At 26.4% G+C, this 24390-nt stretch overlaps 4 protein-coding genes across 4 annotated transcripts; 3 read left to right on the top strand and 1 right to left on the bottom strand.

Annotated features, from left to right (window-relative positions):
• Positions 1-969: 969 nt before the first annotated feature.
• Positions 970-1921, top strand: F4813DRAFT_295292 (class I glutamine amidotransferase-like protein). The gene is made up of 2 exons (XM_049240670.1): positions 970-1148; positions 1209-1921. Exons 1-2 carry the CDS (start codon positions 1071-1073, stop codon positions 1824-1826), a joined length of 696 nt encoding a protein of 231 aa, XP_049102436.1. The 5' UTR covers positions 970-1070; the 3' UTR covers positions 1827-1921.
• F4813DRAFT_295328 (TPR domain protein) lies at positions 1917-3820 on the bottom strand. Its single transcript, XM_049240671.1, has one exon. It carries the CDS (start codon positions 3709-3711, stop codon positions 2017-2019), a length of 1695 nt encoding a protein of 564 aa, XP_049102435.1. The 5' UTR covers positions 3712-3820; the 3' UTR covers positions 1917-2016.
• Positions 3821-5329: 1509 nt separating this feature from the next.
• F4813DRAFT_350048 (uncharacterized protein) lies at positions 5330-6041 on the top strand. Its single transcript, XM_049242258.1, has 2 exons — positions 5330-5639; positions 5698-6041. The coding sequence occupies exons 1-2, from the start codon at positions 5507-5509 to the stop codon at positions 5955-5957; spliced, it is 393 nt and encodes a 130-aa protein (XP_049102434.1). The 5' UTR covers positions 5330-5506; the 3' UTR covers positions 5958-6041.
• A 16426-nt stretch (positions 6042-22467) lies between these two features.
• F4813DRAFT_379266 (uncharacterized protein) lies at positions 22468-24297 on the top strand (the record flags this gene model as incomplete). Its single annotated transcript, XM_049245435.1, has 3 exons — positions 22468-22500; positions 22641-22692; positions 22859-24297. 3 exons carry the CDS (start codon positions 22468-22470, stop codon positions 24295-24297), a joined length of 1524 nt encoding a protein of 507 aa, XP_049102433.1.
• Between the last annotated feature and the right edge of the window lie 93 nt (positions 24298-24390).

Raw genomic sequence — 24390 nt, 5'->3', positions numbered from 1 at the left:
TGTCTGATTTAGCGATTTCGCCATCTAACATATAATTGATAACTTAATAAGATTTCTAACTTGGGAAGCAAAGCTTTACCCAAGCAGGTCGGGAGCAGTCAAACTCATACTGCCTGTTGGTCCACATATCGTACAAAGCACCTATCATGTATATAATGAACGAATATTGTATATAGTACAAGATCCTGAAATTTAATTCATCGAATACTTCATCTGAATAACATATTATATGATGTTCTCACGATTAACGCCGGCGCCATGCGTCTTCCGATATGGCGCAAAGATGCGAGGTTAGTGCTAGTAGATTGATGATTTGCTATCCCTCGAAAATCATATCGAGGGTTTACTATGAAGTTACTGATATCCAAAGGAGTGCAGACGTTCAAAGTACCCATGTTGATAGAGATGACAAATGCTCTTTTCCAACTCCTGTCTCTCCGAACTCTTTTTTAAGTCTTTTGTGTTTCGGAAATCAGAATGCTGCCAGTTTCAAGATGGTATGTGGCATGTAATTATTCAGCCTAGGAGCGTAAATCGCCAATAGGAGTCAAGATAAAAGCCGACTGAGAGCGGCATGTTAACCCCTACAGCGATTAGGTTGTTTGGGCTTCGTTGATTCGGAGCTACTTAGAAAAAAGTCAGACATGTCTTTACTATCCATGCGCCGAGACTCAACAGCCGTTCAAAGTCGGTACAATTTCCTGCCGTTTTGAAGACTAGTTTGGCTGTGCCACAACTATCCTTGATGGAGTAACCGGAGCTACATTGACCATTGGCTCCACATCGTCCGAGAATACGACGGGCGGAGGTACACATTCGATACGGTTCGTTGATTACATCACACAAGATGCCTTATAGACCATTGTAGAGATGGCGAAAAGGGTGTGATGTGATAGTAGTCGCCTTGATATAAAAGCTGGAGGTTCAGGCGACAATGTGAAAAGAAAATATCTCCATCAACTCACACATCAATCTACAATAATACGATATATTGCACATCATTACTTCACTTACAACTTTGATACTCACTTCATCAAACACTTATCAACAATATCACCAAAAAAGACACAATGGCGCCTAAAGTTCTCTTCGTTTTAACTTCATTCGGCTACATCGATAGTGCTAAAAAGGAGTCCGGCTGGTATCTTGTAAATGCTTAAATTTACATCTTGGATGCCAAAGAGTACCTGAACTAACTTCTCGAACAGCCCGAGTTCGCCCACCCGTACGAAGTCCTCTCCGGGAAAGGCGTTGAGATCGTAATCGCGTCGCCGAAAGGAGGTATCGCACCGTTGGACCCAGCATCAGTGGAACAATCCACATCAGATGCGTCCTCGATCTCATTCCTCAAGACCAAGTCCGCGCTGTGGGAACAGACTACCAAACTCTCCTCATTTCTGGGGCGCTCAGGAGAATTCGACGCATTGTTTTACCCAGGCGGATACGGGCCTATGTACGACTTGGCAACCGACAGTGAATCCATCGCGTTGATTAAGGAGTTTGTTGCAGCGGGCAAGCCTGTTGCTGCAGTGTGCCACGGACCTGTCGTATTCACGGGCGTCACACTACCTGACGGCAAGCCTCTTCTCGCTGGCAAGAAGGCCACGGGGTTTAGCAATGCCGAGGAGGTCGCTATCGGCCTGCTCGAGCACTTGCCCTTCTTACTCGAGGACAAGATGAAGGAGGTCGGTGCTGAGTACAAGATAACGGAGAAGCCGTTTGACCCATTCGTGGTGGTTGAGGACGGCGGGAAACTTATCACAGGACAGAACCCTGCCAGCTCTGCAGGTGTTGGTGAAGCGCTTGCGAAGGCCATTGGTGTTTAGAGGGGTAGCTCTACAGTGAAGTAGGAAGACTGAAGAAGCTAGGAAAAGGGGGTAATCAACGCTGACACCAGTCAGCCGAGGATCCACCAAGATGGTAGTCATGAATAGGGGTAGAGAGTGTTAACTATTTAGATATCCTCAAATCAACTGTCATTCTCATTCATAAATCATAAACACGCCGTTTAAATCATTAAAACACGCTGGTGCGACAGAAGCAAGATGCTTTAATAGGTACATCGGCACCGGCTATTGCGGCATCTAGCTGTGGTTTTATAGCCCTGGCTTCATCGATGCGCCCTAGCTTTCCTAGACATTCGTGATAGCCATGTAACGACCAAACGTTTTTCGGGTGTTGCAATGCGCGCGGAAGCTTGCCGTCGATCCCGAGATCTTCGGCGTAAACTTCGACGGCCTTGTCGAAATGGCCTTGTTCGACCAGCAATGCTCCGTACGCATGACTAGGCGGCTGCATCCAACCCCACGGTTCGTCATAAGGAAGGGCATAGCTTCGCTCAATTGACAAACGTAGGTGAGAATAGGCCGATTCATAGTTACCCCTTCGGTATTCTAGCTCGCCGTCGAGCATGGCTTCTGCGACCTTTAGAATATCAACACATTTGTTGTTAAACACCATGCGGGACTCCGGAACCCTCTTCGCAGCTTCGGCAAAAAGCTCGCGCTGCTTGGATGCTTCTTCAACCTTGCCCGTCGCAGCTAAAGCCACACCTTTCGCGTAATGGTTCAATGCATTGGTCGTGCAGTAGAGCTTGCCGTCTTCGTAGAATGGTAGGTCGATAATCTCCTGCCACCGGCCAAACCGAATGAGAGCATGTACACGCATGGCGAGAAAACCCTCTAACCAGTCTGCCATAGGCGGCGAATTGACGCGCAGGAGTTCCTTCGGCAGGGTTTGTTCGAGACGGGCAACGGTATCGAGTGTGGCTTTCAGCTGACCGGCAAACATGCCGGCGTAGATGCGGAAATGAAGATCGTGCACCCGGTATAGAGTATAGAATCTCAGGGGGTCTTCTTTCGCAAAGAAGACATCATCTGCAATAATAGCCTTTTGATTTGATTCGATGGCGTTCTGGTAATCACCGACTAGAACGTCGATATGCGTTGGCATGTGGTTGAGGTGACCAGCATCGGGAACAAGATCCCGAAGCGTGTTCGCTGCGTCTAATGCTGCTTCGGGGGTCGTAGACATCTCCATGAGGTGTATATAGAGATGAAGCAGACCCGGGTGCCTGGATCCACCATCTTGAGCCATCGAACGCTCTAGGATAGCCTTAGCCTCTAATGTGCGAGCCCCTGATACTGGCTCTCCGGTAGCGATATCCCAGAGCTGCCATGGAGTCAAGTTCATCAATGCATCTACATATAAAGCAGCTATGTCCAGATCATCTGGGAACTCCTCGTAAACTCTTCCCATTGCATCAGCATACCCTTGATTCCATATTGACCAATTTTTATCCCCCGTATACTCTTGTGGATACCGAAACTTCAGCGCCTCGACGAGCGCTTTCTCCACGGGCAGTGCTTTGTCCAGCCTTGCCCTGGCCTGCTCAGCCACGCTGTGGGTACGTCGCATGACATTTTCAAATTCAGTTTCGTCGAAGAATTCCCAAGGCTTATTATAATTCGGACCCAAGACGTAGGCCAGGCCCCAATAAGCTAAGACACAGTTGCTATCGCAAGCGATCGCGTGTTCGAAGCATTTGACAGACTCTTCATGATTGAACGCGTAGCTCCAGATCAAGCCGCGATTGACCCATTCTCGAGCTTCTTCGCTGCTCGAATTTACTGTCCGCCTATAAGAACCAAGGTTATAATAATCATGATGCGGGTTGCTTAGATTTATGGCCTGAAGTTTGCTACCCATCATTAATTACAGTTTGTTTGAGGAATGTTGAATGAAGCTGCGTTATAATCGATTGCGCCATGTTGGCTTACAATTTGGATATTTCGCACTGGCTTACATAATAAATATTCTTCTATCGGGGGAGCCAAAGGGTTTCTTTTCTTTTCTTTTTGAAATTTTTTTTTTTAAAAAGGGGGGGGGAAACTCTCCCCAATCTTCCCCCCAAAATAAACTTAATATCTCATCCTAAATCTACTTCTCCTAAGCCTAACACCGAAATACCAATATTGTTCTCCAAATCAGTCAGGGACCAGCTGCGTCTAAAGTAAACGCCCGGGCCATCGCCCTCAAAAAACTGCACATTGCCAATAATTGTCCGCTTGCGCCATTCTTCAGCAGCGCCCCTAGATTCAAAGATCACGGCTATACCATGAGAACAACTTCGTAGATGCGTCATACCCTGAGCAGAGGGAAGTCAGACGTCATTAGGCCTTCTTTGAAGGATTCGTACTTCGTTGTTCATGGCCTGATAAGCTGGAGCGTGGTTCCGGCTCGGAAACCGGAGAACGAATTCTTTTTTCTCGAAATCATATAGGAAATATAAGTGAATTTTGCGCCCTGTAGCATCGGATTTAGGCGCCATCACTAAACAAATTCTAAGATATTGCCCTGCCGGTTAGTTTCGAATTTCTTATCACAGTCGCTCGGCGTAAACGAAATTGCGGTCAATATTAGTTACTCTTGATTAGGCTTTATGCGGTTTTCAATGAATGAACTTGAACTCGGCTATCTGAATATCGAGGCGGAAAATGTAGAGGTACGGCAAATAGAAATTTTGATAGTAACACGTACTCACAAACAAGTTGAAAGAATCAAAGACATAGCTCTAGCACAACCAGTATTTATAGAGAAATTCGACGAAATTTGTGGACAATATATGATACCAGCTTTGACGCCAACCTTGATGACTGCTGATACCCCGCCACAATTGACGAAGCCATCTTGAAATATCACTCCTACCCCACAAACGCCTGAGCAGTGGCTGGCTGAATAAAATGGGTTTGATCTCACTGCATGCAGAAAAAATCTTCATAGTTCGGCTTTCGAGCCCTACCCAGATGGTCAGCTTGTCATTTAATTCTGCCTTGGGTACTGACCCTAGGCGTTTCTACCCAATACTGCTGCTGCGGGGATCTTGAATACTTTGTGTAGAAGCATCACGCAATCCCTTACCTTGAAGAACACAAGGTTTGCATCATGAATCGTAATATTTCCTAACAGTCATTGCAATTATATGACACAGTACCTAGGTAGATATACATATCTACCTCTTTGAATTGTGGTGATTAAACTTTATCACAACAAGGTGAAATTGATATCGTAGAAAGACAAATATGTCTGATAGTACAGGAACCGGAACTTCCTCTAATGGAGATGATGGTCTTTCATCAATTCCAGAGATTCCAGAGAGTGTCTCCAATACTGAGGGTTAAATAACCTCGTCCTACCTGAAATATTAAGTCTAATACAAATTTTCACATTATAGCTAGCACGGACGAGGCACCGGGTTGGCTCAATGAATTTTTAATTGAACATTTTAAAGGAGATGTTTTCGAAATAAATGTACAGAGAAGTTCGGTGCCCCCTTTACGCCGCGCACTAAAGTAAGTAGTACAATATATGGCCAGTCTAGCTCAACTATAATTTAATAACTATGGTTGACAATTTTACTAACCTACTGAAGAGCATTTTTTGATCCCAAATCGGTTGAAAATTAAACGATGTTGAGAACCGAAGAAAGAAGAGGCGCCAAGTAACTATGAAGCTCAGTTTGGCGGCTCTCAGTCGGATGCGAATGCGAAAGTTGCAGATACAGCTTACCGACATAATTATGAAGATGCACTATTTTAAGGAGCTACCGGACGGCTGGGAATCCTTGCTTGAAAAATACAGTCAGTTTTTTATATATCATATCTTCACGTATAAACACTCACAAGACTGATAATGAAGTTACTGCAACGCGTGATAACGACTATATTCGGTCTTGTGTTGATCGAGGTTTACATGATCCATTCCTCGTCCGAAGCCAGAAGAAGGTTGATGCCGCCGTACTTGAAGCAGCTCTTCGGCAGATCCCACCAGAAAGGCTAGAAAGGCAATTATCCGTACGTAATGTAGGTGGGAGACAAACGTTCAACTTCGTTCCTCCACTAGAGCTAGAGCCAATAGCTATTGGAGGTACACGAACCAAGATGACCCAGAAACAGTGAATGGAGGCATTCTTTATAACAAGGGCTATAAGGGGCTTGGAAATAAATTAGGAATATTAATAATTTTCTAGGGTTTTAAGGTCCTTAGTTTTCCTTTTTTTTTTAAGAAGGAAACCTTAACTTATTTATAAACAATCTAAAATATATATCCCTTAGTTTAGCCAAATTTTAAATTATATATTAGTTTTATTTGTATAATAGAATTATATATTGGTTTTATTTATATATAGTTATATAATTATGTAATATTTTATATTTAATTAATTTTAAAATAGTTATTTTATATTTTTGGTTGGTTGTTAGGGATAACCAATAATTTTTTAATATTATTATTTATATAATATTATTTTTTTTTTTATATATTTATTTTTGAGCTAAAGTTTTAAAAAGGAGAAATAATTTTTTTTAGTAAAATTTAAAGGTTTGTAAGTTTTTTTAGATTTTGTTGATAAAATGTTAAGATTGTTTATTTAATGCTTTTGTTATCGAAATAATTAAAGAATTTCTAAGTCTAATGTTTTTTGGTTAGTTAACCTTTTTATTTAATTAAGTATTTTATGCTTTTTTGGGCTTATATAAAATTTTTAACTTTATTTATATAATATTCCTTAAACTTTATCAAAATTATTTTTTATAAAATCTGGTTAAGATTAGGTAGTATCTGGTTGCTAGTGCGATAAGGTTTAATAAATAAAGTATGGAATAAATTATAGATTTTTTATTTTTTAGGTAAATGAAATTTAATAGCAGTAGGAAAGATTATCTTTTAAATTTTAAAAGGGTTTAATATTTTTTTATTTAATTTTTTAGTTAATTGTTTAATTTTAATATTTTTACTATTTAATATTATTAATTGGTTTTTTTTAAATTTTGGTATTTTTTTTCTTTTTTTGTTAGCTTATTTTTTTATTTGCTAGCGATTTTTTTCTAGGTATTATTATGCCTTGGTGTAGATTTATTTTATTTAATATGCATATAGCTAATTATTTAGATTTTTAGGAGTTTTAATAAGCGGATTATGAATTGTTAGGTAAAAATTATAGTTTGTATAGAATGGTGTTATATATAACGATATTAATTTTAAATTGTTATATATAAATTTTATTGTAGGTAGTAAGTTTTTTTAATTAATTATTTTATAATTAATAAACGTTTAAAAATAGATTTTAAGGGTTTAATTAAATTGTTTTATTTAATTATTAGTTTGAAAATGGAAGGTTGTATTTATTTATGGTTTGATGTTTATAAGTTTAAAGAAGTTTTATTATAGGTAGGCGGTAAATTTAAAATTTTGGTTAGAAATAATATTTAAAAGAATTTTATATAATTTTTAATAAAATTTAATAAATATTTTAATTAAATTTATAATTTTTTTCTTTCTTATTTTAAAAAGTATAAAATATATTATTTTAATAAATAAATTAATTATAATTTAAATAAAATTATAGTTATTAAATAAAAATAAATTAGTAATAAAATCTATAATAATAATATATTAAGGTATATAATGTAGTTTTATGGGTTGGAATAAGTTATAAAAAATTTATTTATTTATTTTATTACGTTAATATTTTAAATATTTTTTAATAAAATCTTGTATTATAGTTTTTATATTGGGTTATTAAAAATTTTAAATAATAAATTTTAAAATTTTATCTATTTTTATATATCTTATTACCCTTATATTATATTTTAATTTTATAATTTCCTCCTAAAATATTTAAAATACCCATAAATATCTTTTTTTATATAAAAAATTTTTTTATAATTTAAAATTATTACCTAAATTATTTTTTTTCTTTGTATATAAAAAATTATTTTTTTTTAATTTTTTAATTCGTTTTATAAATTTAAGTAATTATTTAAAAGTTAAGAAATTGTTTAAATGTTTTAATATAAAAATAACCACTATTAAATATATTATATTAAGATTAAATAAGTGTAAAAAATGTTTTTTTTATAATATCGACATAACCGATTAATCCTTAACTTCTTTTTTTTTAAACTAATATTATAATAGTTTAAATAAAATATTGGTTTTTTTATTTTATCTTTTAAAATAATAATTTATAATAAATTAATATAATAATAATTATTATATCTATTTAACTTATCTTCTATTTAAAACCTTAATAATTATAAAATAAAATAAATTTTAATAATTAAAAAATATTTTAATTTAATATTATATTCTTTTAAAATAATATTTTTATTAATTAAAAAAATCAACAATTATAAGTAATTTTTTATTATATATTTTATAATTTATTTCCGCCAAAATTAACTTTTAAAAATAAAAAACTATAAATTAAAATTTTATTTTTTTATCTTTCTATAATAAAATAATTCTAATAATAAAGTTAAAAATATTAATTTTAAAAAAAACTTATTTTTTGAAATTAAAATAAATAAGAATTAATATTATTATAAATTTGGTTTTTAATTTTTTAAAAGTTTTATTTATTTCTGGTATTTACTTTTAATCCTTCTTATCTCCTTTATTTACTCTTATAATAGGTTTAATTATTATTAAAAATCCTTTAATAAATTGTTTATAAAAATTTATAAAATCTATAAATTATTATAATTTCTTAAAATTAATTAGTAATTCTTATTTTATAATATATTCAATTTTATCTTAAACCATAAAAATGCCTTAGGAACTAATAATATAACCTAGGAATTTCATTTTTTATACTATTTATTTATATTTATACGGGATAATTGTAAAATAATATGTTATAAATCTTTTTAAGATTTTTTTAATTATTTTATTATGCTTTTTTTAGATGGTAATATATATAAATAAATCATTAATATATACTAATAATCTGTTATTTATTATATTTTTAAAAATATTATTTATTATAAATTAAAAAATTACAAATACATTACTTAATCTAAAAGGTATAATAAGATATTTATAAAATCTATATTTATATCTAAATATTATTTTCTATTTATTACCCTATCAAATATAAACTAAGTTAAATCTAGTTTTTAAATCTATTTTAATAAATTATTATAAGGTTTAAAATCAATCCTATATTTTTAATATTAATAAAATAAGATATTACATAAATATTATTATTATATTTAGTTTTTAATAATTTATTACTAGTTAAAATAGATCTTTTAGGTTAAATTTTGGTATAAAGAATATTAAAAAAATATAAAAAAAAATAAATTTACAAATATATTTTATATTAAATATATCTTCTAGCTATAATTTTAAAGTATTTAATTCTTTTTTGTTTATAGTATAAAAAGAATCCCAAGGAGGTATTTTTCTTTTAATTAAATTAATAACATAATTTTAAAATTAATATTTTAAAAAACATTTCCTAATTTCCTTATTTATTATAAATATAAATTTTTTAAACTTTTTAAATACCCCTAAGAAAAAATTATTTAAGTTATATTATATTATTATAATATATTTAATAATAACCTTTTTAATGGTCGTGTAACACTGACATAAAGGGACCTTATTAATGATAAAGTGCCTTTATTGTAAATAAAGAAGGAAGAAATAAGATATTCGATTTTATTAAATAAAGGGGTTGGGTATTTATTATTATTGAAATATAAAAATATATTATATTTAATTAGTTTTAAATAGATTTTTTCTTTTTTAAATATTTTAATATATTAGTTTTAATATTATTAATTTATTTATTATTATTTTATTATTATTATTATTATTTTTATTTATGTATATATTTATTAATATTAATTAGTATTGTTAAATAGTAATAATATAAATTAACAAAGTTAAAAGAGTTATTATTGCTTTAATTTGAAAATTTTTATTGCGATAATATAAGTAATATTAATACCTTTCTTCATATTACTCCTATAATTTATAATAAATTATAATTTTACCTTTTTATATAATCCGTTTATATTTTTAGTAAATTATTACAATTTAGATTCTCCATTTACAAAATTATTATTATTTGTATTATTAATTCTTCCCATTATATCTTAAAAAATATAGGTAAAAAGTTTAGTATAAGTATAAATTTGCGTTATATATAATTTTGTTAAATAGAAAAATATAAACGAGTTGTATAAGTTTTTAAGTTATTTTTTTAATTAAATATTTATATTTAATATAATATTTAATTATATGGTAGTATAATAAAAAAAAATTGATTTTTAAATAATTACGTTTAAATAAAAAATAATATGGATATTTTTTATATTAGTAAATTTTAAAACTATTAATAATAAGGTATTATATATATATTTAATTAAGAAAATAATAATTAAATATTAGAAATAATTTAAAAGATTTATAATAAATAATTTTAAAATATTGTTAAAATAATTACAATTAATATTATAAAATATATTAATGTAAAAAGGTATTTATATAAAAAGATATAACGTTAATTATATAAAAATATTTATTAATTTTATATTATTACATAATCTATCCATATAAAATATTACCAAATTAAAAGTAGTAAAGGTAAGGTAGCTTAATATTAAACTGGTGCTGGTGTATCAGGTGACCTTGACCCTGATCATGTGATTATATTCTTAGTATAAGTACCATTTATGGTCGCACACATCTATTTTACATAGTATCATCCACTTTTAATACAAGTCATTCCTTTTTATCATTAATTTCATCATTTAAAAGTCTTTAATATCAGGTTTAATAGGGTTTAATCCAAGGCTAAGACGTTTAAGTTTTGTTTAATGGCAATTCCTAGCAATTTAAATCCGCAATATCAATCTTAAAAAAACTGTTATTATCGAAAATGCCTCATCGTGGCTTAATCGGATAGCCTTTTATAGTTAATAAGGCTTATAATATATCAATTAATAGTTAATTCCACAATAGTTTTATTAATACTTTTAGCCGATAGCTTAAATATAAACTAAATAACTTAATCAAACGATTTAAGTCTTATATTAATTATATTAGTTTATTTAGAAATATTTGTCTATTAGTTAATTTAGTTATGTTTTAATATATTAATTAATATATACAATACAATATAGTTTTATTAATAGCCTTAACAATCACGTTACTTATTAATCAAATTAATATAATCCCTAATACCGATATTTTTATACCTTAAATCGAAATACAAGATACGATACGATTTAAAAAGTATTATTATATTAAGATTTAATTATTAGTTTTAGGATACGTAAGGGTTATGGCGCATTTTAGTTAATTAAATATTAAGAGATAAAAGGTGGCTTTATTAAATGCGTAAAAAGATTACGGGGATAAGGTTGGCGAAAATATTGACAATTATCACGTTTAAGGTTATATTTTAAAATATTTAAGGATAGTATATGATGTTTTTTGGATTATATTATACCTAATATACGAGACAATTAATTATAAGAAGTTAATAATAAAGGAGGTAAGTTAGTTAATTAATTGATAAGTTATTAAGTTTATTATAAGGGAGGTAAGAGTTTAGTTAATATTAAAACTTATTTAAATTAATATTAGGATATTAAAGGAGGTAAATAGTTTAATTACGAGGGTTATACAATATCGGGATAAGAGAGGGAATGAGATTAGTCAAGTTTATTGTAAGGGAAGTAAAGCCGTACAATAATTTTTTTATACAATTTTTATATTACAATCTTTATATATATTTAATTTGATAACAAATATTACAATTGGATTTGTTACTATACGATTTTATATAACTAAAAGATATAATTTAATAATATCGAATACTTAATTAGTGGATCTTAATTAAGTTGGTTAAATTATATGGTATATAGATTTATTTAGAATATAATTTAAGATTTGATAATACCTAGGATATTAGGAAGGCTGTATTATAAAGCTAATGATTAAAAGCTTTAATAGCCCTAATAGCTTAGGTAATGCGAAATTTTTTTTTTAAGGTTTAAGATTTAATTCTTACTTGTATTATTTTATTTTTTTTTTTTTTAGGTCCTAACCTCTGTTTCGTAAGTCAAATTTAATTTCGTAGCTTCGATAAAATTTAAAAGGAGGTTATGAATTGGTACTAATATATTAAATAACCTTAATCCTAATCATGTAATTATATTTTTAATATAAGTATTATTTATGATTGTATACACCCATTTTATATAGTATTATCTATTTTTAATATAAGTCATTCCTTTTTATTATTAGTTTTATCATTTAAAAGTCTTTGATATTAGGTTTAATAGGGTTTGATCCAAGGCTAAGACGTTTAAGTCTTGTTCAATATATTGGTATAAAGAATTTTGGTTTATAAAATTAAAAAAAGATTAATATACCCCGCTACACGCGCGTTTATATAGTTATAAATGCCAACACAACAATATTAAGCAATTTTTAACCTATAAACGCCAATATATATAGTTATATCTATAAGGTAAGCCCCAATATAAAATATTACGCCTTAAACCCTACCCCCTTCCAACCTACAATACATATCACCTACTCCATAGCTAAAATAAATATTGTTTCCTACCTTTAATTAATTATCGTTAATTTTTAATATTTTGCCATTAATCCAACAATTAAAACCTACTTTTTAACCCTTTAATCAACTACTACTCCTAATATATCTTCCTTCCCCCCCTTCCTATATACCTAACCCTAATCTACTACCATAAAATATACCAAATTATCCATAACAATTAACATAATCTTAATAAAGTAATTAAAACGGTATTTAAGTATCACCCAACCCCTTTTCCTTTCCCCTATTAACCTAATAAAGGCTATCTATATTTTTTATAGGATAATAAAGGTATAACTTAAGGTATAACCCCGGATATAAAACTAACTAAACATAACCCCTTCTTTCAATTATAAGAAATATGTTTAGATCCTTTGGACCGCCATCGGGTGGTCTATATATAATATTAGCGGTTCCACTAAACGTTAGATTAAGTAAAGGAAATTAATTTATTAAAAACTACAATTTCTCTTTTCAAATAACTTTACCACCTTTATAAATACTTAATCTCCTTACTTAAACCCTAATATCCGTTAGTAACTAATAGGTTTAAATTTATTATAATATTTTTCTGATATAAGTCTTTAATAAAATATATTTTTCAATAATTATAAGTTATTTTAAAAAAGCTTAAAATAATAAAAATAATTATATAAAAAAAATATATAATATTTTTAAAAATAAATTTTGATTTTTTTTAAATATATATTATACAATAGGAATTTAATAAATATAATTTTATATTATATTTTTTATTATTTTTATTAAAAAAATAATAATTTATTTTTTTTATAATATATTTAAATATTGGTGTTTTGTAAATATATATATGGTTATAAAATAATATTTTAATATAGAGTAAAATAAGATATAATATTATTAAGATTAAATAATTATTATTTTTTATAATATAAAAATTAAAAAAAAGAATAAGGATAAATTTGATATAGAGGTATTATAAGTTATATTTAATAAATTATTATTATATTAACGCGTTTTTAGATCTGATTTTAGGGGAAAATAGTAATTTATTATAGTTATGTATAGAGTATGCCGCAATATATTATAATTATAATATATATTATTTATTTTGTTATATTATTTTAAAGAATTAATTAGTAAATTTTAAGTATTTATTAAAATGTTTAAAAATTTTAAAAAGGTATGTTAATTTATAATAAATATTAATAGCGAAAATAGTAATAATAATAAATATAGTATTGGTTAATATTATATTAATTGTAAATATTATTATAATAATAAAAGTGGTAAATATAATGTTTATTAGAAGATGTTAAAATATTGGAAACGTTATTATTAAGTATGTAAAAAAGAAAAATGTTGATTAATTAAATATTTAAAGAAAGAATATAAAAAAATTAAAACCTAATAAAAAATTAAAAAAAGCTAGGTAAAAGAAAATTATATAATTTTCTTGGTTGGATACGAAAGTATTAAAAATTTTAACGTAGAAGAATCCAAAAACTTTACTAGAAAAAAAAAAATTAAAAAATTAATATATAATTACGATTTATTTTTTAAATAAATTTTTTAATATTAATTTAATTTATAAATATTAATTTCCAAAAAATTTACTAATAAATCTAATATTAATATTATATTTATCCTTAATTAATATGTAAAAAACATATTTTAAAATATTATATTAAATATAAAAATAACATAAATATTAACCGTAGGTAAGGGTTAGTACCAAACCTTTATTAACAAAAACCTAAAATATTGTAACGATTTAGATATTAATTATACCGGCAAAATCAATATACGTTTTGGAAATAGTTTACTTATTAAATTATTAAAAATTATAATAATCGATACTTTATTTGGTAAAGTAAATTTCTATATAATAAAAATGGATATTTTGTTTTTTTTTTATTAAAGATATAGATTGTTTAAAAATATACCTTAATAATGTTACTAATTAATTAATTAATAAAAATGGCGTAATAATTAAAATTATGTAAAAATAAAAATACCTATAATTTTAATTTAATGATGTTATTTATTTTATAAAAGTAGAATTACGTTATTTACATATACGTTTTAGTTACTTATTTATTAGTAAACTTTATAATTTACTTAATAAAGCAAGATATAAGGTAAATATTAAAAATTTTAAAGAAATTAATAAATTTTATTACTATTATTAAGTTAAAGATAAAACATTTTAACGTTTTAAATTTAGCCTTAAAAATCTCGATATAGATTTTAATTACGAAATGATTACCGATATTATATACCTAAACAAGAAACCGATTCTCCACATAATCAACGCAATAATAAAATTTCAAATAACCCAATTTATAAAAAGTATTTCTATTAAAAAAACTTAAAAAATATTTAAATAATATTAGATTGATATATATTTAAAACTACCAAACGTTTTTAACTACAATATAAGTACCAATTTTAATAGCGTTAAATTTTACAATAAAACTTACCTTATAAGAATTATTTATAATTAAGTATTTATTAAAACATATTAATCAATTAATAAAATAAAAAAATACCATAGTTTAATTTAAAAAGTGTATAAGATTATCTTTAAAGAAGTATAAGGGTTAAAAAAAGCTTACTTATAAATAGCAATTAAGGCCGTAAATAATATAATAAACCCGAATAATTTTGTCTCCACTTTATTAATCTTTAACGTTTATTTAAAGATTAATATAGATTTTCTTTCCATATAATTGTAATTAAAAAAGATTTAAGCGGTATAAAAAACTATAATTAAAATTAAAAAAATTAAAGCGTAAAGAATTATTTACAACGTTATAAATATAAGAAACAAACTAAATACTTTAAAAATGTTACTTATATTATTATTTATTAGTAGTAGTATATTAATTTACCGTGAAAAAGGCGGATAGGAAAGATTATATAAAATTATCGCCGTTATAAATAAAAACGTAATTATTATATTAAATATGTTTAAAAACATTTCAACTTTCCAAAATATATATGTTAAGTTATATAAATAGTTAAAAAGAAATTTTAAAATTTATTTACTGCTATTACCATCTTAGTTTAACCCTAATGAGTATAAGATTATATCTAATGAAAATTTAGATATATTTGTTATGAATATAGTATATATTAATATAAAAAAAAATAACTACATCTTCGTTTTAAAATTATAATTAAATAAAAAGATAGTTGCGTTAAGAAAACTGTATAAAACCTCTAATATAAAAAAATTTAATACCTTCTTTATAAATAACATCTTACAATCTGAAATATATAATAAGATATTTTATTAAGACGTAACCATATTTAAATCTTGTATAGTTTGTAAAATTAAAGGAAAGAATATGTTAGTATTATATAAGAAATTACGATTTATGGTATAAAATTATAAAGATCCTAATAAAGATTCTATTATAATATATATTCTAATAATCTAATGTGTTAATTAATGTTTAATATTAATTTTAATATCTATATTATAATAATAAAATATAAAAATAATAATTTAAAATATTATTATAATATATATATAATTTAAAACCCTTATATAAAAGATAATATACATATATTTACCTTTAAAATTAAAAAGTAAATATTTTAAAAGAATATTATTATAAATGGTTAAATCTTTATACAAATTTATAAAATTAAATATATATTAATTTAAAATTTATTTTAAGTATTATTAAAAGGAATTAAGTATAATCTTATTAATATTTAACCCATACCTATTAATTATAAAATTAAATCAATTATTTAGAATTATAAATTTATAAATAAATAATATATTAAATATTGGTATAGCGAAGTTTTTAATTAAAAAGGATAAGGTTTTTATAAGGGTAGGTATTAAAATAAAATTTTAAAAGATTTTAAAACTAGGCGTAGTTGAAGATTTTAATAAATTACGGATTGTGGTTTATGAAAAGATAATTTCTATTATTTAAAAGGGATAAACGAAGAGGTTAAAAAAATTGGATTTAAAAATATTCGATATAATTAAAAGATTTATAAAATAACGTATAAAAGGTGCTTATATTGCGTTTATTTATTAGTTTAAAGTAGCTTTTAATTATTCTATAATAATATAATATATAAAATCTAGGTTAAAAGAAGTTAAAGTCCTTAACGTAAGGATTAAATGGTAGGTAGATCATAAGGATCAAGGTTTTAGGTATATAGAATTAGATTTTTAAGACTTATATTTATACGTTTTTGTAAATAATTTATTCGTTAATAATAAAAATATAAACTTTTAGATTAATTATATTGTAATATTTAATAATAAAAGATCTATAAATTATAATAATAAAATATAATTTACTAATAATATTATTTATTAATTATTTACTAAATATAAACGTGTTATGCGTAACGTATTTATTAATAAGATTTATGGAATGGTATAAGGTTTTAATATGGGTTACATTATCTATAATACTATTAATACTATCCTAAACCAATTAAACTTCCCAATAATTCTTTTTATTTTGTATATAAACTTTTTCTTGTTATATTAATGTTTTATTTAAATAAGTAGTATTAATGAGAAAAGATTAATAATTAATTTTATAACCTTAAAATAATTATATAAAAATAAAGAAATTAATAATATTTGATGAATATATGATAATTATAATTTAGCGGATATAATAATAAAAGCATCTTTAAATAAAATTATAAAAACATTAATAAAAAATAATTAAATTGATTTATATTTAAAAAGATAAGTAAAATATGAAGAAATTAGAAGCAATATTAAACTAATATAATAATAAATTATTAAAGTTAATTATTAATACCAATTTAAACGTAAGTTATTATAAGAAGTAAGGAGGGATATATTAGGAATGAGATGGTACAATATGTATTAATATAATTCTACTTATAAAATAATTTTTAATTTAAATCATTATAATTTTATCCTTTAACCATTATAAATATATATAATTATAAATATATAAAACTATAAATATATAATAATATATATTTAAACTAATATAAATATATATTAACATAAATTTTAAAATTTCATTTATTTAATTATATTTTGTAATTAATTAATTGTAAAAAGAAAATAAAATAAGTAATAATTATATAATATTAATATAAAAAGACTTTACTAATAATAAAATACCTTTATTGTAAATAAGGGAGGAAGAGATAAGATATCTGATTTTATTAGATAAAGGGATCGAATATCTACTATTATTAGAATATAAAAACATATTATATTTAGTTAGTCTTAGATAGATTCTTCCCTCTTTAAACATTTTAATATACTAGTTTTAATACTATTGATTTATTTGCTATTGTTTTATTGTTATTATTGTTATTTCTATTTACGTACGTATTTATTAATACTTTTTTATACAATAGCATTAATAATATTTAAATAAAAAATATATATTATTTAAATTTAAAAAAATATTAATAAATTAATAGATTTTTAACCACTATTATAATAAAATAAAATTATATTTATTATTTATAATATTTAATTTAAAATTTAAATAAATATAATATTTTGTTTGGTGTTTAAATATTAAAAAGTTTATATAGTAATAATTTTTTTTTTTATATAAGTAATATTAAAAAACATTATTATTTTTGGTAAATCCCTTTTAATTTTAGGAAGATCCTATAACTTAATTTTGAATATAAATATAATAAATATAATTACACTTATATTTAATAATATTCTTATAAAAAACTTTTACTTATTAAAAATTAATATTATTTTAACTAAAGGTTTTTTTCTTAAATAAAGTTTTTAACGCCTTTTTTTTTATAATTTATTAGGTTTTTTAGTTGGTTATTTAGTTATAACCAATTAATATAAATAAATATCTTATTCTTATCTTTATATTTTATAAGGTATAATATAAAGGGTATTTAAAAATCTAAATTAAAATTATTAATTTTGGTAATAAAATAAAAATAGTTAATTTCTCTCATTACTACATTTATTTTAGTTTTTTTTATAGGTAAAAAAACTAATTATTTATTGATATTATATTTTCGTTTAGTAGAAGAAATTTTACGATTTGGTATAGTTAATAATTCTTTATTATTAATATCTTTTTTTACGAAATAAAAAAAAGTGTTATATATATTACGTTTATAACGTTAACATATTATTTTATTCTTCTTTCGCTTTTTAATATCCTTTTAATCAATTCTTTAAAAAGTTTTTTTATTTAAAGGCTATCAATTATTTTTAAAATTAGACTTTATTTTATTAATAATTTTAATTTAGTTTTTATTTTTTAAAAATTAAGTTTAGTTTAGATTAAAATAAATTTTTTTGTCATAATTTTATGAGCTTAATTTTAATTATTTTAATATTAAAATAAACCTTTTTTTTATTATTGAAAAATTTAGGTTGGTTAATATATTTTTATAAATTTAACCTACTTTCTAAATTATAATAAGAAATTTTTTATTACTATTAAAAATCTTATTTTATTTAAAATAAATTAATTTAGTAATTTTATTAGGAAAGGTTTTAACAATATAGTTTTAAAACATAATTTTAAATTATTAAACAATTTTATTAAAATCTAAAAGTTTTATAATATATTAAATTATATTATTTAAGTATTTAAATTTGTATATTTTTTTAGAGTTTTTATGCCTTTTTAAAAGGTTTTTAAATTGTTTTTATAAGGTTAATACGTAATTAACCTATTAATTTATAAAATAAAACCGTTTAACTTAATTAAAATATTATTAATATTATAGTTGGATTTTATTTATAAATAATAATCCTATCTAATTAATATAAACATAATTCTTAGGAAAACTTTTTGTATAGATTTTTAAATATAATTTAACTTTTATTTATTAGGTTTAGAATTTAATTAAATCCTTACCGTTATAAATAAATAGTTTATTTAAATATATTAAATTAACAATTGCAGGAATAGATTTAATAAGCCTTTTTAACATTTATAAAAATTGGTTTTTTATATTGTTTAAATGTTAAAATTCCGGATTTTATTTAAATTTATTAAATTTTAAAAATAAAAACCTATAAAATAGTTTTTAAGGTAGGTTTTACAACCTTTAATTATTATTATTATTGCTAAAATTTTCTGAATTATTTCTTAAAACTTTTATTAATATATAAAACAGTTTTAATTTTTATTTATTTCTTTTTAATATAATAAAAGATTTAGCATATATTGTTTTAAACTAAACGCAGGTATTTTTTAATGTTTATTTAATTTGGGTATTTTATAACGTTTATATTAATAATAATTCCTTAATTTTGGTTTTTAAACTAGAATATTTAAATAGAAATATTTTTAATATTATTAATTAATAATTTTAAAATAATTAATTAAAAAAAAATTTTAATATTATTTTTTTTCTAATATTTTATAATATTAAATTTATTAAAATAAATTATTTAAACGCTATTTTTAAAATAAATTTGGTAAGTACGGTTTTTATATAAATTTAAAATTCTTTTAACTATTTACGGAAATATTTATTTATATACGTTAAGTTTATATATTTTTAAGCTAAAAGGTTATTAATTTATTTTTTTTTTAAATGGCCTAAATAGTAATTTTTTTTAACAGATTTTCCTAAAACGCCTACCTAACTTAAAAATTTAAAAAAATTTAATATTATTTACAGGCAGCATTTTTTAATTTAATAATCGTTATTCGTTGCGCTTTATTATTATTTGAGAAGTAAGTAATTATCCCCTAAATCCTTTAAAAAAACACTAAGTTAAATTGTTTAATTTATTAATTAAATTAAATAATCTATTTAGTCAAAATTAAGATATTAACTTAATATATTTATATTATAGTATTATATATTAATTGTATTATTTAATACTATCGGCTAAATTAATTTTAATTATTTTTATGGTTTGTATTTATTAAATTTATAAAAAATTAAAAAAATTTATAGGTTTTTTTTATTTAATTATACAGTTAAATTAACCATTTAAATAAATTGGTAATAATAAAATTAATTGTGTTAATTTTGGATATATTTTATATAATTATTTTGTAATTTTACGATTTATATAAAATAAAAGTATGGTTTTTGTTAAGATATATTAAACCTATAATATTGGTTTAAATTGAGGATAGTTTTAAGATATTAAGTTGGATTAAGAAGCGTTTTTAGTGTTTATTGCGAAGATGTTTGTGGAAAAGGTTAAGGTTTATGGCGAAATTACTTGTGTGTTTACGAGGTATAAGTTCTTTGAGTTCTTTTATTAATTTTTTTTTTGGTTAAGTAAAAGGGGAAGTAATTTTTAAAAGTATTAATTTTAAAATAGGAAAATATTTTGATTCGATATTACTATTAAATAGTAATAGTGGTAATGGTATAATAAATAAAATAAAAAAAGAATTAAAAGTAGAAAAAAGTTTTAAATAATTTTTTTTAAATCTTATTAAAGCTTAAATTAGAGTTTTAATATAAAATAAAATAAGTAATAATCTAAAATATACGTATTATTTTAAAATATTAGGTCTTCTCAAAATAATAAAAAATTATTTATAATAAAAATTATAAGGGGTTTAGAAATAAATTAGGAATATTAATAATTTTTTAAGGTTTTAAGGTTTTTAGTTCTTTTTTTCTTTTTAAAAAGAAAATTTTAATTTATTTATAAATAATTTAAAGTATATATTTTTTGGTTTAGTTAAGTCCTAAATTGTATATTGGTTTTATTTATATAATAAAATTATATATTAGTTTTATTTATATATAATTATATGATTGTATAATATTTTATATCTAATTAATTTTAAAATAATTATTTTGTATTTTTGGTTGGTTGTTAGGGATAATTAATAGTTTTTTGGTATTATTATCTGTGTGACATTCTTGAAGCGAATATTAATTTCCATCGCTGGAGGAGCTTTTCTCGTTGGTCCCATGTGGCTTATCATATTAGTGACGACTACTTACGCCTTGCCGATTATAACAACCGTATTTGTCTTCGTAGGCGGTATTCCTGCAGCACGGGTACTCAATGATAATCTCTCGGTTGTTTCGGTTACGGCGGCATACGCCGCTGTATTGGTTGTTTTTGTAGGTGCGAACGGCTCTTCGACATAGGTGTACTTGGATTGGCAAGGAGACTATGGAATTTAGAAGAGAAACTGCAGGCTAATCATCCCCATATACATCGTCCCCCACAATGGGGACCAGTTATAGAACGTGGCGAGATATATTTCAAAATACCTATATAACCGAAGTTTATATACTTGTCAGAATGCCGCAACTAGATATCTCTTCATAGAGCCCGGAGATGGGCGATTCTTCGAAGTATCGATAAACATCATTAGAGTAAGCATACGCATATCTAGAGACTTTTTCGTAGGTGCCTACCCGGGTTATATGTATTGTGCAAAATGAAAACTAGAAGTTACCTCTTTCGTAACACAAAAACCTAAGGTTTACACTATACCATATTCCTATAATATCAATAGCCAATTACTTATTAAACTGGAGGACTCTTTTTCGGGCTGTTATAATAGCTTGGATTTACTGCTATTACACGGTTAAACACTTCAAACACCTCTATTAATATGTACCTTAGCACCTTGAGCACTTTGAGAAAATACCTTGGAGACCTGGGAAGTAAAAACATCCGTGTTTTTATACAAAAGCAAAAGTACAAACTTGGAAAGACATAAGATATAAGGTACATTTAACAGGAAAGGGCATTAAACGTGCATATATACGAATTTCCCCTTTTGTAGATTGCTTAAAATGATAACTCTTATAAATTTGGGCATAACATCAAGTTAACTCCTTTATCTTCTACTCCTTTTTATAAGGCAGGAAAGAAGTGTATGAGGTAACAAGGCAGCCGAAACCCTATTCCTAGACGCTCATTTTATCTAACAGACAAGTCTACCTAAGGTTATAATGATTTAAGTTATTACCAATTAGGTACATATCACATAGAAAACCTGTTAATCTACCACGTTCGTTTCAACACGTGGATTATCCTCATCATTAGATACACTATGATACAACGTCGACATCTCTTATCGATGTACGTATTAGTGAATGAAACTATGCTACTACCCCCTGAGGTAGGAGGTGTTTTAGTGTGTAAATATTCAATAAAAAGCAGATACTCGGAATCCAAATGAGTCACTCTTATTATAACGTATAACAAAATTCAGATGATAAGCCCCATAGCTACATTGGCATACAAACCGTCCATTCTTTTGGATTTTCATATTAGATCATCATCTTGTGCCATAAACAACACGAACAAGCAGCAGGAACAAAAGTCTGTTCTTTACCTCCTTGGCTCCATAGGACCATATACTGACCTCGACGTCGACCTTCGTTGCAGAATTGAATTTACTTTCGGAACAAAAAAGATACTACCGCATTTGAGTTTTGGCTCGGAATAAACGATGCCTTTCAGATTCCCCGACAATGGCCTTGGGGCTGCAGTTTACCACGAGGACCTTGAAACAGATCTCGAATTTCTTCGCGGGCTATCACCCGAATGCTGTTCCGACCTGACGGAGTTGTCTGTTTGCTTGCATCTGCATGGCGGATACCCAATATCAGCCAAGTGCATCCCTCTTAGTCAAAAACAGATTGCCGACTGGCAAGCTGCTGCCAAACACGTTTTCTCTAATGCAACACTGGGAAAATTGAAGTTAGATCTGGTATGCGATACAGGAGAGGAGGACAGCGAATCTACCTCAGCGATCCTTCAACCCCTGCTAGATTTTGCCGGTGTCCTGGCCGAATGTGAACTTCGATTGCACGACAAGAAAAATAGTCGCATATCCAAGTATGCTGAAGAGGTAGCCCTTCGTGCTAAAGGATTGGATGCGAGTTTACGAAGGCCTTTCCCGTTTATGCAACTACCAACGGAAATTAGGCACGAGATACTAAGATACACAGACCTGGTCGCGCCAAGTAACCAGGTCCAATGGAGTCCAAGCGAAGGCTTTCACATTTGTCGTTGGATCTGCTGCATCCACGATGAATGTGGTTTTTGTCGTAATGGTCGTTGCTCTAAGTGTCAACCGCTGGGCTGCTTGACGCCTGAATATGGTTGGCGTGTGGCCCGGGTCGACTTCTGTCGTCTTGTTTGCAGCGGGTATTCACCGCGCTGTCGGTGTTGGACTCCACCACGATCTCTTATGCTTGTTAATCGTACCATATATCAGGAAGCATGCGACGTCTTCTACACTTATAACCGCATTATCGTATTTCCTATAGTTCTCAATGGCAACCACGTAACTCACTCTTCGTCGGGAAACAATCGACGCCCGCTACGCTTACCGATATCACAATTCATTCTAAGATATAGACAGCCGAGCATCCTCTCTCGTCTGCGTTGTCTCGAGATTGTATTTCCGCCCATCGATCCGGATGCGTACCCAGAGGAACCTCATCCTCTATATTCAGATTGGTCGCATGCTATAGACCTCCTCAGAATCCATGCGAATGTCGCCAACTTGAAAATTAATATTCATATAATGTTTCGTGGGTCTGACAACTGGAGATCTCAGTATTTCGTCAATGAAATGAAACTGGCAAACAACAATACTGAATCTTTATTCAAGATCCATAAACGCCTTTTGGAACCATTGCAGGCATTGCAAGGGATGAAGAGCTTTTACGTTCATCTAGAATGGCCGTGGCATTGGACATTGAAGGCCCGCCAGGCGCCCGGTAGGTGTTTAGGGGAAACTAGACCGTGCGGGTTCTGCAAAAGCTGCCTCGTCGACAAAATAGAAAGCTGGTTGGAGCAGACTGTTATGGGTGATGAATATAATAGTCATGCGATTGGAAAGTCGAAGGAAACACCCAGAAATTGGCTTATTAAGGAATGGAAAACGTTTGTTTTCTGGGATCTTACTCGCGTTTATTAAAGAGCACTCTTATTAAATTAAATTACCTACCTAACCTTAGGTAGGTTAGGTAAGGTACCTAGGTAGGCATCATTATAGTGCTTACGGTGCTTA

This window comes from Daldinia decipiens, assembly GCF_022478715.1.
Source record: "Daldinia decipiens strain CBS 113046 unplaced genomic scaffold F4813scaffold_6, whole genome shotgun sequence".
Lineage (NCBI taxonomy): Eukaryota > Fungi > Ascomycota > Sordariomycetes > Xylariales > Hypoxylaceae > Daldinia > Daldinia decipiens.
Note: the sequence above shows the minus strand (reverse complement) of the source record. Positions and strands in the feature narration are given on the sequence as shown.

What these genes read in the sequence shown, in the direction of transcription:
- F4813DRAFT_295292 (XM_049240670.1), top strand. Translation starts at nt 1,071, where the DNA reads ATGGCGCCTAAAGTTCTCTTCGTTTTAACTTCATTCGGCTACATCGAT. An exon ending in AGGAGTCCGGCTGGTATCTT is followed by an intron (nt 1,149 to 1,208) that starts GTAAATGCTTAA and finishes CTTCTCGAACAG; the next exon opens with CCCGAGTTCGCCCACCCGTA.
- F4813DRAFT_295328 (XM_049240671.1), bottom strand. Translation starts at nt 3,711, where the DNA reads ATGATGGGTAGCAAACTTCAGGCCATAAATCTAAGCAACCCGCATCAT.
- F4813DRAFT_350048 (XM_049242258.1), top strand. Translation starts at nt 5,507, where the DNA reads ATGAAGCTCAGTTTGGCGGCTCTCAGTCGGATGCGAATGCGAAAGTTG. An exon ending in ATCCTTGCTTGAAAAATACA is followed by an intron (nt 5,640 to 5,697) that starts GTCAGTTTTTTA and finishes CTGATAATGAAG; the next exon opens with TTACTGCAACGCGTGATAAC.